The sequence below is a fragment of the Salvelinus alpinus genome, chromosome 1, assembly GCF_045679555.1.
Source record: "Salvelinus alpinus chromosome 1, SLU_Salpinus.1, whole genome shotgun sequence".
NCBI classification, from domain to species: Eukaryota; Metazoa; Chordata; class Actinopteri; order Salmoniformes; family Salmonidae; genus Salvelinus; species Salvelinus alpinus.
The window spans coordinates 46,214,988-46,233,625 of NC_092086.1; the positions used below are offsets into that span (position 1 = coordinate 46,214,988).

The 18,638-nt window shown below is 43.9% G+C and overlaps 1 protein-coding gene across 2 annotated transcripts in view; it reads right to left on the bottom strand.

Annotated features, from left to right (window-relative positions):
• The window catches only part of LOC139577843 (myoferlin-like), a 67,630-nt gene that overhangs the window by 46,109 nt on the left and 2,883 nt on the right, over positions 1 to 18,638 (bottom strand). Inside the window, exons 4-18 of one of the 2 annotated variants that reach the window (XM_071405001.1) lie at positions 12,640 to 12,748; positions 11,829 to 11,925; positions 9,960 to 10,126; positions 9,294 to 9,422; positions 8,550 to 8,612; positions 5,129 to 5,179; positions 4,711 to 4,741; positions 4,474 to 4,589; positions 2,666 to 2,792; positions 2,176 to 2,279; positions 1,988 to 2,056; positions 1,841 to 1,884; positions 1,565 to 1,647; positions 1,320 to 1,358; positions 170 to 294 (exon numbers count right to left, since the gene is read on the bottom strand). In XM_071405001.1, the coding sequence (XP_071261102.1) occupies positions 170 to 294; positions 1,320 to 1,358; positions 1,565 to 1,647; positions 1,841 to 1,884; positions 1,988 to 2,056; positions 2,176 to 2,279; positions 2,666 to 2,792; positions 4,474 to 4,589; positions 4,711 to 4,741; positions 5,129 to 5,179; positions 8,550 to 8,612; positions 9,294 to 9,422; positions 9,960 to 10,126; positions 11,829 to 11,925; positions 12,640 to 12,748 (1,354 nt within the window). Of the gene's footprint in view, positions 1 to 169; positions 295 to 1,319; positions 1,359 to 1,564; positions 1,648 to 1,840; positions 1,885 to 1,987; positions 2,057 to 2,175; positions 2,280 to 2,665; positions 2,793 to 4,473; positions 4,590 to 4,710; positions 4,742 to 5,128; positions 5,180 to 8,549; positions 8,613 to 9,030; positions 9,128 to 9,293; positions 9,423 to 9,959; positions 10,127 to 11,828; positions 11,926 to 12,639; positions 12,749 to 18,638 lie in introns of those variants that run through there. The other variant, XM_071405003.1, reaches the window with a different exon arrangement.

Below are 18,638 nucleotides of genomic sequence, written 5' to 3' on the forward strand. Positions count from 1 at the left end.
CCTTTCATCCAAGCTACTCAATACTACCCCTGCAGCCATAAGAAGTTAATAATTGCATGTTTCTGTGAGAGAGATGTGCATGTTAGATATGCAAATATTTACAATAAGAAATAACAAAACATCCTGCCAGAGCTGAAGCACTTGTCCTCAACCCCAGGGATGGTCTTACCTTGCCAAAGTTGAGTTCCTCGTACGGGTCTGGGAGGCCAGTGAACTCCCTGGGACTGCCGTACAGGTTTAGGTAGCAAGGCCCAAACGCTGGGAGGAAACCCACCTCTGCCTCCCCACTGCTCACTGAAATAAAAAGGCAGGTTCTCTTTGTGAAATGGTTTGCTACAGATATTTTTGAATTAATGTAATATTTACTCCAGTCCATTGCCAAGTACAATGTACTTAGCCTGGCGACCAGACTCTGAGCGATAGTGTTAACAAAACAAATCAAATGTTACTGGTCGTGTATACATATTTTGCAGAAGTTATCGAAGAAGTAGTGAAATGCTTATGTTTCAAGCTCCAACAGTACAGTAATATCTAACAATACAAAACAATACAGACAAATACAAAACAATTTAAAGAAAGAAATTTAGAAATATCAGAATGAGTCTGGAATAGAAATATACTGTATATACTGTATGTATGTATATAATGGTGTCTATAGACGGTATGGACAATATATGAATAGACAACGTGTGTACAGTAGTAGTTATATAGGATGAGCCTTGACTAGAATACAGTACATACATATGAAGTGGGTAAAACAGTGTTCAAGTGACCAGTGTTCAATGACTATGTACATACAGTATGCCAGCAGTCTCTAAGGTGCAGGCTAGAGTACAGGGTGGTAGCTGGCTAGTAACAGTGACTAAGTACAAGGCAGGCTACTGGGCAGAGGCCGGCTAGGGGTGACTATTTAACAATCTGATAGTCTGGAGATGGAAGCTGTTTTTCTGTTATTTTCTCCCGTTTTTTTTACATTGTAATACAACGTGGTCTGGTGCCTATGCTACATCTGTAGTCAAACTTTAGTATTTGCAAATGCTGTCCCTGTTTGACAAAAGCAATAAAAATCTAGTTTTATTGTCACATACTAGAGAGGTGCAGTGAAATGTGTTGTTTTATAGGGTCAGCCATAGTAGTAAGGCACCCCTGGAGCAAATTAGGATTTAGTGCCTTGCTCAATGGCAAATAGACAGATGTTTATACCTGGTCAGCTCGGGTATTCAACAAGGGACCTTTCAGTTACTGGCCCAAGACTCTAACCGCTAGGCTACCTGCCACCCTATAGGGAGGCTTCATACAAAAATATGATGGTTCTTTACCTTCAGATGACAGATTGGTGCAATTTTCTGCAGGTGTATCTGTTTGAAGGGACAGATGCAATGTGGATGAGACAGGGAACACACACACACACACACACACACACACACACACATGCACAAAGAGTGAGAGAGAGAGAGAGAGAGAGAGAGAGAGAGAGAGAGAGAGAGAGAGAGAGAGAGAGAGAGAGAGAGAGAGAGAGAGAGAGAGAGAGAGAGAGAGAGAGAGAGAAAGAGCGATACCATACCTTCAATCTCACCACCAGATGAGGCTATTTTGGTCAGATTTAGAAATGTGGTTCCTATCACATCATTCCTGGTCAGACGATCCCTGTGTGAAAAGTTCAATATGTTTTTAATAAACGTTCATACGAGATCCATGTCTTCAAACTCAAAGTAGCAGCATTTAAAAGTGAAGGTATACATGAATGCGGATAGTGTAATACACAGTAAACCGTTATAGATATTGTTTGAAAATCCAAACATACATATCTGTCTTCCAGGGAGGATAACCAAAGTCTTACCAGTCAAATACAGTCAACTTGATGCTTTCACACATGGATGGGAACTAAAGAGGGAAATGAGAGCATGTTGTGTTTGTCTGGCTTCCATTCATATCATCCAATTGTGTTGTGGTGTACTACATGTAATACGAGAGAGCTAGTTCATACCTTGACCTGAAGGTTGATCAGCTGGTTCCACTCAGGATTGGCATTTTTCTCGATAATTTTGGTGCACAGCTGAAACCAAAACAATGTCATCATTAAGCAACATCAAACCAAAGATCTGAAAATATTTGCCTAACGACTTGCGTTTTGTCTTTCTCTTGCATTCTAGGAGTTCTGAGTGTTAGCTTTACCTTCTTGCCAGCGAAGCTGACCTCCAGAAATGGATCAACTAAGTTTTTCTTATCGCCTTCCCCTCCAAATACTTGTTTCACAGTCTGTACAAATGCATCATCCACTGTAAGATGGAATTAATGGATGTTAACATACACCAACATAAAAAATAACAGACGTTCAATCAACGTTTTGAAAGAATAGGCCCACTGATAACAATGTTGGATTACTTGAAATTAATTTCCAGATTCAAAAATAACCCTTAATCACTTGGTGTTTGCAGATACGTGCAATCAATATAGTGTTGGCTGTTCATACTAACTTCTGCCATATTGCTTAAACGTTTCCTTTACCTAGAAAAATGCATACCCAATGGGGTAGGGGGTAAGGGGCAAGTGGTAGGTGGAAGAAACAAGAGGTTTAGGGATAAGGAAAGGGGCAAGGGGTTGTTTTTGGACTTGACTAAATGATACTTTGCTGCTGATGGAGGAAGAAGGAATATACACGTACTCTGAGGCATGTCCTCTGCACGGTACACCTTCAGGTTGAGAGTGACCAATCTGAGTGTTACCCCAGCCGGCACCAACAGATTACTCTCTATGTCATCTTGCTCCTCGTTCCGCTCTCTCTTCTCAGTCTGAACACACAGGAGAGGAGAGGGTAGAGAAGAGCCTTGATGAAAAATGGTGTGTTCTATGTAGTTGTATAACATATTGATATTGTACGCACATTCTACTAAACTCAGCAAAAAAAGAAACGTCCATTTTTCAGGACTCTGTCTTTCAAAGATAATTAGTAAAAATCCAAATAACTTCACAGATATTCATTGTAAAGGGTTTAAACACTGTTCCCCATGATTGTTCAATGAACCATAAACAATTAACAACATGCACCTGTGGAACAGTCGTTAAGACACTAACAGCTTACAGACGGTAGGCAATTAAAGTCACAGTTATGAAAACTTAGGACACTAAAGAAGCCTTTCTACTGACTCTGAAAAACACCAAAAGAAAGATGCCCTGCTCATCTGCGTGAATGTGCCTTAGGCATGCTGCAAGGAGGCATGAGGACTGCAGATGTGGCCAGGGCAATAAATTGCAATGTCCATACTGTGAGACGCCTAAGACAGCGCTACAGGGAGACAGCTGATCATCCTCACAGTGGCAGACCACGTGTAACAACACCTGCACAGGATCGGTACATCCGAACATCACACCTGCGGGACAGGTACAGGATGGCAACAACAACTGCCCGAGTTACACCAGGAACGCACAATTCCTCCATCAGTGCTCAGACTGTCCGCAATAGGCTGAGTGAGGCTGGACTGAGGGCTTGTAGGCCTGTTGTAAGGCAGGTCCTCACCAGGCATCACCGGCAACAACGTCGCCAATGGGCACAAACCCACCGTCGCTAGACCAGACAGGACTGGAAAAAAGTGCTCTTCACTGACGAGTCGCGGTTTTGTCTCACCAGGGGTGATGGTCGGATTCGCGTTTATCGTTGAAAGACTAATCGTTACACCGAGGCCTGTACTCTGGAGCGGGATCGACTTGAAGGTGGAGGGTCCGTCATGGTCTGGGGCGGTGTGTCACAGCATCATCGGACTGAGCTTGTTGTCATTGCAGGCATTCTCAATGCTGTCCGTTACGGCGAAGACATCCTCCTCCCTCACGTGGTACCCTTCCCGCAGGCTCATCCTGACATGACCCTCCAGCATGACAATGCCACCAGCCATACTGTTCGTTCTGTGCGTTATTTCCTGCAAGACAGGAATGTCAGTGTTCTGCCATGGCCAGCAAAGAGCCCGGATCTCAATCCCATTGAGCATGTCTGGGACCTGTTGGATCAAAGGGTGAGGGCTAGGGCCATTCCCCCAAGAAATGTCCGGGAACTTGCAGGTGCCTTGGTGGAAGAGTGGGGTAACATCTCACAGCAAGAACTGGCAAATCTGGTGCAGTCCATGAGGAGGAGATGCACTGCAGTACTTAATGCAGCTGGTGGCCACACCAGATACTGACTGTTACTTTTGATTTTGACCCCCCCTTTGTTCAGGGACACATTATTCAATTTCTGTTAGTCACATGTGTGTGGAATTTGTTCAGTTTATGTCTCAGTTGTTGAATCTTGTTATGTTTATACAAATATGTACACATGTTAAGTTTGCTGAAAATAAACACAATTGACAGTGAGAGGACGTTTCTTTTTTTGCTGAGTTTATAAACTATATAATCAATATTACATTAAGTACAATGGTAGAGAATGTAGAGCAAGACAGGTGAGGTGTGAGGTGACATAGCATAGTGACACAGCAGTCGTACCGGTGGCTCGTCTCCTGTCCCCACGATGACCAGGCTGACCTTCAGGTAACCTTTGGCCCCCGAGCTAGAGTCACCAGAGTCACTCAGGAGAAGCCACTTCCTCATTATGGCATGGGCTGTTGACCATAAGAATATACACATTCCAGACACAGACACACACAAAGGATGTCTTTGAAGATAATTGAAGATCAATATAATACTTTGTTTCCTGTAACTCTTCTGTAAAGAGGAACTTACCAGGTTCGTCATATATGTACCCAACATCCAACTGTTAAAATAAAAATAAAGTCTGGTTACAGATACATCACACAACTGATTTTAACCGGATTTCAACCATTTTACTTTAATTTCAATAAACATGCATGTTTGTTGACAACTCAATTAAATATCAAACAAATATGGATGTTGAGGTTATTGCCTGGAAGGACGATTACAGTAATATATTCAATACTGTATAAATACAATGTCGTAGTGTGCATTGTAGCCATACCATATTTGAACAAAGGATTCCTGTGATTTATCCAATGTTTTCTGTCATTGTTATGAAAGGCAAACATAATAGATTGGATGTAATTGATATATTGCTCTGTAAATAACTAAATGAAATGCACTTTTTGTAAATTAGGATGTAAGGATATTTAAATGTCTATGTCACCTTGAACTCCCCCATTAGACTGTCTGCTCTGAGGGAGTAGGAATCATAGACCTGCATAGAGAGAGAGAGAGAGAGAGAGAGAGAGAGAGAGAGAGAGAGAGAGAGAGAGAGAGAGAGAGAGAGAGAGAGAGAGAGAGAGAGAGAGAGAGAGAGAGAGAGAGAGAGAGAGAGAGAGAGAGAGAGAGAGAGAGAGAGAGAGAGGATTAGTGATGTTGAAACAAATCCAGCCCTTAGTCCTAAACTGCTTCATAGTTTACCACAATCAAGGAGTTTTAAAATGATTGATTTACACTGAGTGTTCAAAACATTAAGAACACCTGCTCTTTCTATGACATAAAATCAAATCCAATGTATTTATAAAGTCCTTTTTACATCAGCAGATGTCACAAAGTGCTTATACAGAAACGCAGCCTAGAACCCCAAACAGCAAGCAATGCAGATGTAGAAGCATGGTGGCTAGGAATAACTCCCTAGAAAAGGCAGGAACCTAGGAAAAAAACTAGAGAGGAACCAGGCTGAGTGGTAGCCAGCCCTCTTCTGGCTATGTCGGGTGGAGATTATAATAGTACATGGCCATTAAGGGCAGATTGTTCTTCAAGATGTTCAAACGTTCATAGATGACCAGCAGGGTCAAATAATAATCACACTGGCTGTAGAGGGTGCAACAGGTCAGCACCTCAGGAGTAAATGTCAGTTGGCTTTTCATAGCTGAGCATTCAAAGGTGGGGGGGGGGGGGGGGGGGGGGCACTGTGGCCCTGTCCAACAATACCCCCAGACAGGGCCAACCAGGCAGGATATAACCCCCACAAAGCACAGCCCACACACCACTAGAGGGATATCAACACACCACCAACTTACTACCCTGAGAGAAGGCTAAGTATAGCCCACAAAATTATCCTCCACCACACGAGCCCGAGGGGGCGCAAGACCAGCAAGAGGAGGATCACTTCAGTGACTCAACCCACTCAAGTCAAGTATAGCAAAATAAGCCTGGCGCAACATGATGCACCCGTAAGGACTTCAAGATCGAGACCAAGTCTGCGTCTCTCATATGGATAGGCAGACCTTTCCATAAAAATTGAGGTCTATAGGAGAAAGCCCTGCCTCCAGCTGTTTGTTTAGAAATTCTAGGGGCAATAAGGAGGTCCGCGTCTTGTGACCGTAGCGTACGTGTAGGTATGTATGGCAGGACCAAATCGGAGGGATAGGTAGGAGCAAGCCCATGTAATGCTTTGTAGGTTAGCAGTGAAACCTTGAAATCAGCCGTAGCCTTAATAGGAAGCCAGTGTAGAGAGGCTAGCAGCCGGATTTAGCACTAACCAAACATTATTTAGTGATTTATCCAGGTAGCCGGAGAGTAGAGCACTGCAGTAGATTAATCTAGAAGTGACAAAAGCACGGATTAGCTTTTCTGCATAATTTTTGGACAAAATGTTTCAGATTATTGCAATGTTACGAAGATGGAAAAAAGCTGCCCTTGAAATATTCTTGATATGTTCGTCAAAAGAGAGTTCAGGGTCCTGAGTAACGCTAAGGTCCTTCACAGTTTTATTTGAGACGACTGTACAACCATCAAGATTAATTGTCAGATCAAACAGCAGATCTCTTTGTTTCTTTGCACCTAGAACTAGCATCTCTGTTTAGTTCGAGTTAAAATTAAAACATTTGCCGCCATCCACTTCCTTATGTCTGAAACACAGGCTTCCAGGGTAGGCAATTTTGGGGCTTCACCATGTTTCATCGAAATATGTGTCGTCCGCATAGCAGTGAAAGTTGACATTGTGTTTCCGAATAACATCACCAAAAGGTAGAATATATAGTGAAAACAATAGTGGTCCTAAAACGGAACCTTGAGGAACACCAAAACGTACAATTGATTTGTCAGAGGACAAACCATCCACAGAGACAAACTGATATCTTTCCGACAGATAAGATCTAAACCAGCCAAGAACTTGTCCATGTAAACCAATTAGGGTGCTCAATGGTGTCAAAAGCGGTGGTGTCAAAAGCGGCAATGGTGTCAAAAGCGGCACTAAGGTCTATGAGCATGAGGACAGATGCAGAGCCTTGGTCTGACGCAATTAAAAGGTAATTTACCACCTGCTCAGGTTGACGTGGCTCCCTCTTGACCTGCTCAGGTTTGCTTCCCTCGTGACTTCCTACAACTGCTCTGTGTCCAAATCCCTAACCCACCCGACCCCTATTAGCCGGGACTAGCTTGTTGCATACACTCTTGGCCAGTCATGGTGGCCGCCACTCAACGACTCCTGGGTTTGCTAGCCTTCTCACTCCCCAGAGTGTTATTCCCATCAAAGGCAGCACTCCTTTTGGTGCTAACCAACTTTAGCCCTTTGTGCGACTTCCCACAACTGCTCTGTGCCCAAATCCCTACCCCACCCGACCCCTACTAGCCGGGACTAGCTTGCTGCATGCACTCTTGGCCAGTCATGGTGGCCGCCACTCAACGACTCCTGAGTTTGCTAGCCTTCTCACTCCCCAGAGTGTTATTCCCATCAAAGGCAGCACTCCTTTTGGTGCTAACCAACTTTAGCCCTTTGTGCGACTTCCCACAACTGCTCTGTGCCCAAATCCCTACCCCACCCGACCCCTACTAGCCGGGACTAGCTTGCTGCATGCACTCTTGACCAGTCATGGTGGCCGCCACTCAACGACTCCTGGGCTTGCTAGCCTTCTCACTCCCCAGAGTGTTATTCCCATCAAGGGCAGTATTCCTTTTGGGGGCAACCAACTTTAGCCCTTTGTGCAAGTTTTAAAACACTCATTCGACCAACATGGTATTCCATTGAAAGATGCACCAAGACCTGAAAAATAAGCCCACAGTCACGAAGGTAGCCTCAGAGCAAGATGATGCTAAAGCTACAGACCTAGCTCCAAAGAACTACCTGGCTAAAGACTTGGAAGATATTCACTGGCTCCTGGAAGAACTGCCATAAGAGAACAACTACCATCTCTCTCTCTCCACTTCTATATTTCCCTATGCTGGGCGGTCCAGATCACACCTTGGTCCATGACCAGGGCCTTTTCCTGCACTGGGAAGTCCAGTCAAACCTAGTCAACAACTGAGGGTTGGCCCTACCAGGAAGGGGGTTCAGCACAACCTTGGTACACGACCAGGGGCTGGGCCTTCCTTACACTACCTTCTCACCCCTTCCATTCCCTTTGGCTCATTTCGCCTCCTCTGTGCTAAATGCACCATCTGACACTCAATGTGCTCCACTCTAGAGCACGTCTACAGCAAGTACTTCAACCAGGTTGAGTAGGTGACAAAGCTTATTCACCGAAGTGCAACTTGGTCAGTTCAACATTAGCGACCTCATTGTCAGAAAGTCTTTCTCACTCTTGTATAAGAACACACTGTATATAGACTATACTCAGTCTAAGAGGGAGTGTTGTACTTACCCGAATACTGATACAGTCATCTAAAAGCTCTGAAGGCAGCATGTTGACATTGAAGAAAAAGATCTGTGGAGAGGGTTTATAAATATGTTGATATATACAGTATTTTAATGGTTTATTTATGTACATAGTAAGGAGTTAGGCATAACCATGACCATTTTCCATAGCTTTCTATACTCTTGATTTTGAAGGAAATTCATATAGACATACTGTAGCAATTGTATAGTAATTGACTAGAAAATGTTGAGAGAATGCATGTGAGAGGTCAAGGGGGATAGATAATGTATCTAACGGAGGATTCCGCTTTTTCAAACATATCACATATCACTGTTGCAGAGAGAGAAGAAGATCAGAATGAAACTCACTGAAGCAGGAGAAGGAGGAGTGCATTGAGAGAGAGATCAGCAGGACAAGATAAAAGAGGAGCAGGAGTCAAATAGACAATCAATCAATCAATCAAATGTATTTATAAATCCCTTCTTACATCAGCTGATGTCTCAAAGTGCTGTACAGAAACCCAGCCTAAAACCCCAAACAGCAAGCAATGCAGGTGTAGAAGCACGGTGGCTAGGAAAAACTCCCTAGAAAGACAAGCGTTTAAAGAGGTGAAAAAGACAGTCAATCAAAAGATGAAATACTGAAACAAAGATTCCCTTCAGTGCAATCAGAGAAGTGTAACTTTGCCCTAGTGGTTTTGATTTTTGAGAATAAGAGCAGTTTAAAACGATGGAGTTATGAAGAGATTACCTCATCAAAGAAGGGGTTGTTTCCTCGTCTGATCCTGGTTCTGTGGGTCTGTCCGCACACATTCACTTTGACAACCGGTTTGATGTTGTTTCCCGGCAACTGTCGGCCCTCGATAACTCGAACGCGAATCTGGTCATTGAAGACAAGAGTATAAGAGTTTAACTAACACTGAGTGACTTCAACAAACACAAAATTCCTTAATTACGCCTTTTATTTATTTAATTTGTCAATAATAGGAGAGGTCAAAGAGGCGCTGTTCTACTACAAAATGCATATCTCCTTCCTTTTTTCCTTCCTTCCTTCCTTGAGGCAATCACTGATCTGTTAGTGATTGGATTTATGAATGTATAGTTATCATATTGCTGTCACCTCTCATGCCTATACAGATTAGTGATTACCTCAAGTAAGATAAAATAGGATGAAGGACGCATTTCATAAGTATTTAAACAGGGCCCCATACTACCATACAGGGCTGCATCTCAATAGTTTTTGCTAGTCTTCCCTCCCACTGATCTGAAAGAACTGGAGGGTGAAAGCCACCATCCACCATACTGCTTTCATCTGTCCTGTGGTTTCAGATCAGTGCAAATGAAGGAAAGAGAGATGAGGAGGAGAGGATACTTTAAACTTTTGACATGCACTTCATGTCCTAGCTATGGACTCTACCTGGAAGTCCTGGGGCTTGTTGGCCAGGGCCCGGTGTCTCTTGCGGCTGGTCCGGACAGGCCTCTGTTTGGGGTTACCAGGCTGGCCAGGTGTGGGTGGAACTCCAGGGGTCCCCACCTGACCCCCAAGGGATACCTCCTCCCCATCCTTCCCTTCCTCACCCCCACCTGGGAAGCCAGAACACACACACACACACACACACACACACACACACACACACACACACACACACACACACACACACACACACACACACACACACACACACACACACACACACACACACACACACACACACACACAACACACACACAGAGTATTGTACAACTAACCTTGTGGGGACACACAATTCAATCCCATTTAAAATCCTAATGTCCCTAACCCTAAACCTAACCCTAACCTGTACCCTAACCTTAACCCGAAAATATTACCTTAACCCTAAACCTAACCATAGCTCCTAACCATAACCCTAAAACAAACCCTAGCTCCTAACCCTAATTCTAACCCTAAAACTAATTCTAACCTAAACCCTAAACCCCCTAGAAATAGAAATTGACCTTGTGGGTACCTACAAAATGTCCCCAGTTGGTTAAAAACATTTTAGTTTACGATTCTTGTGGGGACTTCTGGTCCAGGTGACTTGTGTTCAGCATATTGTCTGCTGAGAGTACTTGTGTCGTGTGTATATTTAAAAAATATACAAATATACATAAAAAATTCATACCCTACCATCCCTACCCTGATTAGAGTAAACTAACAGACAACAAAACTTCTACTGCTACTTACAGCTATTTTCCCTCATATCTACAGTACCTGTAGCTAAAGAATTAGACATACAGAAACATTCCTAATTTCCTCAAGTGCTGGATTTTTACCCACAGCGCCAATCCACCATTCAATCTGAACTCCAACCCTCCGATGTCCACAGATTCACCCATCTTTCCCAGTATAATGCCATTTTGCTATTTCCTTTTGCAATACATCCATCCATTTTACTATGATGTCTTATGAGAGTCCTGAACCTCCCTATCTGTAACATTTCTACCAATATTGCCCCAAAAAGAAATACTTTACCCAGGAGTTAAATTATATTTCCCATTGACTGATCGTGGTTTTTCAGATCACCTAACAAAACAGTTTGCAGGTCCATCTGTAACCTGATATTATGACATAACAACCATTCCCGGACCTGACTCCAAAAGCGAGCCCCCGATGGAAGGTACTACAAAATATGTTCTATTGATTCTGTTTCCTCGTGGCAGAGTCTGCCAAAGACTGTAAGTGTTGTTTGTCTTTTCAATTTGCATCCTCCATTTCCATAAACAGCAAGCAGCCTTTCACTTGTGTAAAGAACACAGACAAGCCAGTACCACTCCAATACTTCCTACCAACCAAAGCCTAAAACCACAACATCACACCACCTCACTAGCCTGGTTACCTGGGTTGTATTCATTAGAGACCAAATGGTGGAAAAACAACTCTGAAACAGGTAGGGACTACCTGGACTTGCCCAATAAGAAATGCAAGCTTTTGTTTTCCGTTTTCAAACGCTTCCTGTTATGTGCCCTAATGAACACAACCCTGGCTACCAGATCTGTCTGTACTTTAGTCAACTGCTCATTACATGACATTGAACGACAGAGGAGTTGGCTAACACACAAACAAATCTGGGAACCAGGCTACCACTGCAATACCAAACCCAAACATACCACTGAGATAGCTGCATACTTTTTCCAAACTACATGTATAAGAGTTGATTTACATTACTGGCATACCAAAGACATTGGAACTGATCTCATGAGAGGAGGACGCCATTTTGCTTAACCAAAACAAAAGATGGCGTGCACATATTTGTTAAGTTAAACTGACCTGTGTCCCCATACGACTGGTCTTCATCAGTTTGATTGTTAGGGTTAGGAGTTGTGTTAGCTGGCGGCTCATACCCAATCATCAAATTAATGGTTGCCTAAAAAAAGATGGGATTAAATGTCAACATGCTGCTTCAAGACAATGTCTCAATGTATTAACAACTTTAACTTACATTATTTTACATTGACATGTTATGGTCAATGATCAAGAAGTTTTAACCTAGTTATTATATGCATGGGGTAGTTCTGACTGGGACTCAGGCCTGGGTCCAGCAACTGTCAACCCAACACCTTAGCGGTTACGCCAAGAGACCTGAACCTCTTGACGAGGTCCCTAGGTGTTGGGTTAAGGTCGCTACTCCAATCAAATCAAATTGTATTGGTCACATACACATGGTTAGCAGATGTTAATGCGAGAGTAGCGAAATGCTTGTAGTGTAGCGAAATAGCCCCTCCCTTGAAGAGAACATCTCCCCAAGCTTCTTTATTCCAAGTCCTTCATGTGTACACGCCTTTCCGATGACCTTATGGGCGCCATCCCACTTCTTACACCAATGTAGGGAATTTGTGTGTTAGTTACTAACCAGGACTCGAACCCAGGTCCAGCGATTGTCAACCCAACACATTAGCCGTTAAGCCAAAAGCACCGAACCTCTTGACAATGTCACTACAATAAAGTGTATTATTGGTTACACTTCATTTACTTTTAAGAATAAGTCAATTATAAATGCTTATACATGTTAATAAATCTTGTTCATTCTTGAAGCTGTTAATTCTCAGTGACACAAGTGGGTAGCCATAGAGAAACTCACCCCAGTGTCCTGTTTCTTCTCATTGACCAGGGACAGGTTCTTTGCTGGGAGGGACTTGGTGTGACCGTGAGCCAGGTCTAGGAGAGAGATCTTAGCTGAGCCAATAAATCTGGAATAGAGGTAAAAAAGTAATGAGCACCACCTGTATGTATGTGATATGAATCTTTCTTGTGGAAACGCATACAGTAACATAATAATATCATACCCAGATCACTTAAACAAATGTATTTATTATGCTTGCTGGTCTACTGCATAAAGAGGTGCAGATTTCCTCTGTTGTTTGTGTACAATGATGTATGTAATTTTATATGTATGAATATATAAATGTTTTGACTAATCACAGGCAGTATCCAGTTCTCATTTGTACTTCTTTCAGAATTGACAAACCTAGCAACAAGTCCTATAGAGCAATTATATTTGCCACACAGATCTGATGAAAGTCCTTATGGGGGAACTGAGGACTAACTAGAAAGGTACCAAGGGTTCTTTATTACGCAATGATTAAGAATCATGTTGCATTGCTTAATCTCAGTTATTCCCGTTATGTATACAAAGCCACCACCGTGCCATGCAGCCACAAGTTAAAGAAGTGTGTATATGTCAACATATTGTTGATACCATTGAGGCACTTTGCTTGTACTGGACTGGAGGGACTCAAGAAAAACAAAGTGATAGAATTGTAGCGAGAAGACGACTTTCCTGTAACTGAGTGATCTTAATAAGCTGTCACAATGACAAACATCAGCCTAGCATAGCTTATTTTGGCAATCATTAGAGCCTTCCCCGGAGAACACTGGGAAAAAATGTAATCTGTGCTCTGTAGTGAGGAACAACACTCGATCCCACAGACGAGGGCAAAGAATCATGAAAGGGAGGACGAGGAAAGACTAACCGTTGGGAGCAATTAGCATCTACCACAGGCATGCCTGTAGTCTGGCCTTGTGTATCAGGCTGAGGGGAGGAGAGAGACAAGAGAAAGAGAGAGTGAGAGAGAGAGAGAGAGAGAGAGAGAGAGAGAGAGAGAGAGAGAGAGAGAGAGAGAGAGAGAGAGAGAGAGAGAGAGAGAGGAGGGAGGGAGAGATATAATTTAAGTGAATTGAAAGAGAGAGGGAGAGAGAGGGGGGATAGAGAGAAAAGAAGAGAGGAGAGAGGAGAGGTTGGAGGGGGAGAGAGAGGGAGAGAGGAGAGAAGAGGGTGGGAGAGAAGAGAGAGGGGGGAAGGTGGGATGTTGTCATGCCTCTCCCCTCTTGGCTATGTCACCTCAGTGTTGAAGTAATTTGTCATCACACACAGAGAGATAAACAATCATGTGTTAAAACAGGTCCTGGAAATGAAGTTGAACTACAGGGTCAGTGGTAGAGATCACACGCATTGAAAGCAGGCTACTCTGAAGCTGAGAGAGGAATGCTCTTTGAGTCTTTTGTTTTTATTCCTCTTGGAATTTTACACATTTCACATTTTGTCTTGACTCAATTAGTTGGCACTTGACTTTTCAAAGGCGAGCAGACACATGCAAAATACCCATTGTTGAATATTTTCCGTCTGAGGAAATGAGTTGACTGTTGCTGACTAATAATATGGAACACACACTACCTGTCAGCACACTAGTTGGCTATATTTATGCACTGGGTAGTGGCTAGTTCCTCTTTTATGAGTCTAAAGCAGTTCCACACTATGAAGTCAAACAATACAGCATAATATGGAGTTCTTTCTTTTGCTGATATCAAAGGCCCTGCTGCTAACTGTGCCAGTCTATTTGTGCTATCATGTCAACTCCTTGTCACTCAATGTCATGCCATGTTTGGATTGACAATGAGTAAGGGAGTTGGCAAGAGCAGGCTATAGTTTACTGCCTAGTGTCTAGCAGGAAAAACATACTGTCTGTATCCATGTTTGTATATCATTTTGGGCTTTTTTAGAATTCTGACGTTGGATATGGAGGATTCGAAATGCCTCAGCAGGACAAATGATTGTATATGGTGGTCACTAGATGTCCTTATATCCAAAACAACCCCCGCCCCCTTATTGAGTGTGTGTTTAGACTAGATGAGTCAACCTCACCCATATACACACACATCTGCAAAGGGTTATCAAGCATACTCAACCCCCCATCTGCCAGTGACAAGCCTGTGCAAGCCCTGTAACTTTGCTTGTGTTTGAGTCTGGACTCTGCCAGTGCCCCCCGACATTGTAGAAGATCAAAGATGTGAGTCACTCTCATTACCATAGCCTGCTCTCTCTCTCTCTCTCTCTCTCTCTCTCTCTCTCTCTCTCTCTCTCTATCTCTCTCTCTCTCTCTCTCTCTCTCTCTCTCTCTCTCTCTCTCCCTCTCTCTCTAGACATCTAGATTAGAGTTCCTGCTGAGAAGTGGTGAAAAGCATGCTGCTAAATAGAGGCTGCTCATTACGTGACTTAAAAATGTCACATTGGAAATGGAACAACAATGAAGCATCAATACAGCTTAGATATGTTTCATCAATATAAAAGCACTAATATGTGAAGTAAAAAGCATTTTGATACCTGTTTCTCTTGATATAGAGTAGACACATAAGAGACCATTTTGAATCTATTGAGTTAGAAGTGATTTGAGCTCATGGTGAAGCAATAGCCTTTTGGAGAGAGAAAATAGTTCCATCATAGTGAGAGATAAATCCTCCTCACATAGTACAGCGAGTCTGAACACGGAGGCAGGTACAGGGTGTGGTAGAGGAGCTGTAAGGGGTTGTGTGACTTCAAATCACCCCTCACTTTTCACTTACCAACGTGGTAATCATTGAAGCTCTGCGGTAACACAATTTTCCTCAACACATGTTGTCATGGCAAGAGGAGTTCCTGTAAACGTTATGTGGCCCATTGCAATGGAAAAACGTGAGCTTTTTTATGTAATTGTAGATCAACTAAGTTCTCTTTCAAATACATGTTTCTGTATCTCACGTATGGGGTAAGCCCTTCGGGACGGGATCACAAGGACACTCCAATCACACAACCTATTATAAGGCCGTCCCGCCCTCTAGCTCATTATCGTTTTCTTCCTTACGGAGATCACAAGCTCTCTCTACACTCTCCTCAGCACGACTTGTCTCGTTGTTTTCCGACTTAATTGTGAACTCGCCACCGAGGATAGGATACTGCTTCTCGTGTATTGTGTTAAGTACTTTTACCAAAAGGAAAGTTGGGTTCTTCTCAGTCTCCAGTCACAACTAGCGCCACATGGCTAACTTTTGCCCCACTCGCCCACTTAGCAGTACCTGCTTCGTGCTGCTAATTACCACCACAGTCGAAGGTAGAAAAGAGAATTTTGAGATTCGGTCCCTTTCAAAAAAAGATTGCAGTCCGAGTACAGTATAAATGCAGTATGTTGCAAATACTTGCGTCCATAATAACACCGTTTTTTTACTACAGTCATTTTGCAGTGTAAATGCAGTTACAGTGCAGTTCAACTGCAGTACACTGCAGTTATTCTGCAATTACTGTGTCTGAAATACCACAGTCAACTGCAGTTACTGCACCTTTACTGTAGTTTCAAAACGGCAATCTTTTTAAAAAGGGGTTAGCCCACGGTGCAAGGCAAAGCTAACCTAGCTAGCTCACCGAAGTACATGTCAGTGAAGGACACACATCCTATCTGTGTTGCCTGCTTGGGACTGGAGCATGCTCAGGCGGCTCTTGCTAACCCAGAGTCCTGCGAGCATTGCGCAGAGCAGCCCCCCTCGAGGATCCTCTTCCTCCCAGCCTTCAGGCGAAGAGGCAATGAAACAACCCCGAGCTGGGCCAAGGTTATGGGCGGTCTCCCCCCAGATATCCACTCTCTGTTTGACGAGCTAGCAGCAGGGAAAGGAGGTATAGGGGTTTACGAGGAGGAGGACAACAGTATTGTGTGACTCTTCTGCAATGAGGATGAGGAAGGGGAGGAAGACCCCAAGGCTCAGGCCTCTGGCTTCCAGCACCCTGAGTGGAGGGCCCTCCTCTCCCAGCCTGGAGTACAGGCTAATCCATTTGTGCGAAAACGGCAAAAGAGACTGGTTCGATGGGAAGAGACTCTCATCCCATACCGTCCCTAGGAGACAGCATGTCCCCATGATCCCAGCATGCTTGGTGGAGGCTAAACACAACTGGGACAAACCCCTTTCCAGAGGCACTTCACTGCCATGGACATGCAAGGTATGGAGGAGCAGTGGAACAATCTCTCGCTAACCACCTCCACCCCGAATGCTGTGCCTCCCTCACTGACATGTCTCTCCCTGGCAAGATGGAACATTTATTTTCATCCATTCTCCAGCACTCCATCTTGGACCAACAGATCCTCAACAGCTATTTGAAAAAGTTCCCATTCCTTATGCTTACACACAACGTGCTGTCTTGCTTTGTTTGTCGAGGCGATTGGTTCACTAAAGTCAATTTGAAGGATTTTCACAAAAGCATTCTGCCAGCACATAGGAGATTTCTCAAGTTTGTCTGTCAAGGTATCGAGTATCTAGCTGTTCCCTTCAGGCTATCACTAGCCCCTCGGACGTTCAGCAAGTGTGTGGAGGTGTCCCTAACTCCCCTGAGATGCAGAGGACACGGGATCTCCACGTACATAGACCACTACCTGCTCTGCTCCCATTAACAGAAGCAGGCAGTGAGAGACAGAGCTGCCCTTGTAGATTTCAGGATCAATCAGATAAACAGTTGTTTAGTGCCCACATAGAGAATAGAATATCTAGGCATGGTTCTGAATTCTATCTCTTTCCAGGCCGCACTATCAGACAGGCGAATCATGTTGCTTCACCAGTGTCTCTCCATGTTCCAATGGGGTCATATGGTCACACTCAAGACGTGTCTCTGTATGTTGGGGTTGATGGCCTCCACCATCTCAGTAGTTCTGTTGGGACTATTGAGGATGAGATATTTTCAGTGCTGGGTGTCTGCCCTACGCCTGTGTCCCCGTAGTCACCTCCATCGGAGGATAACGGTGTCCTCGCCAAGCATAGCATCTCTCCGCCACTGACGGGACCCCTCGATCTTCGCCAAGGGCATTCCCCTAGAGGTAGTGTCTGTGAGGAAAGTAGTGATAACAGATGCATCTCTCACAGGGTAGGGCGCAGTCTGTGAGGGGAGAGCATTGAATGGATTGTAGTCCCCACAACTACGTCATGCTCACATAAATTACCTTGAGTTGCTTACAGTGCTGCTTGCACTAAAGCATTTTCTACATTTTCTTCTGAACTGTCACATCCTGGTCAGAATGGACAATACGACTGTAGTGGCATACATCAACCACCAAGGTGGCACCCGATCTCTGCGTTTGTGCAGACCAGCCCACAAAATGATTCTGTGGAGCAGCGCACATCACTCTTTACATGTGACTCATCTCCGGCACGGACTTGTAGTCCAGAGGGAACCCCCTGTATGGGGACTGGAGACTCCATCCCGAAGTGGTGGCTCAAGTGTGGTGGAAAAATATGGACAAATGTCCATAGATCTCTACGCATGCACAAAGACGCACACTGCCCGCTGTTTTTTGAACTAGCAAGCGGTGATGCTGCAATGCGGCATGTTGGGCTACCCCTTATATGTTTATGAGGATTTACGAACTAGACGTCGCTGTGCCCTCGCTGACATATACGTTGCTGTGTTGGGGCCTCTGAGGGATGATTATGTCGAGACTATCTTGCTTCGGAGTGCACATGAGCGCTATGGGAGTTGACTATATGTGAGATACCCATATTTGAGATAATGAAAAAAGTATTTGAAAGAGCACTTGGGTAAGCACTTCTGCAGTCAGAGATCCATAATGTTCCTTAAGGTCAAATCTTAAGGTTACTTGCGTAACCCCTGTTCTCTGATAATATGATTAGGGTATCTCAATATGCACAAGGAGGAAAACATATGTTTGATAATGAGCTAGAGTACGGGACTTGACGCATTATAATAAGTGGGGTTCCCCACTATTCGCCACGCCTCCTGTCTGTTTACGACAGATGTTGTGTGATTGGAGCTTCCTTACGATCTCGCCC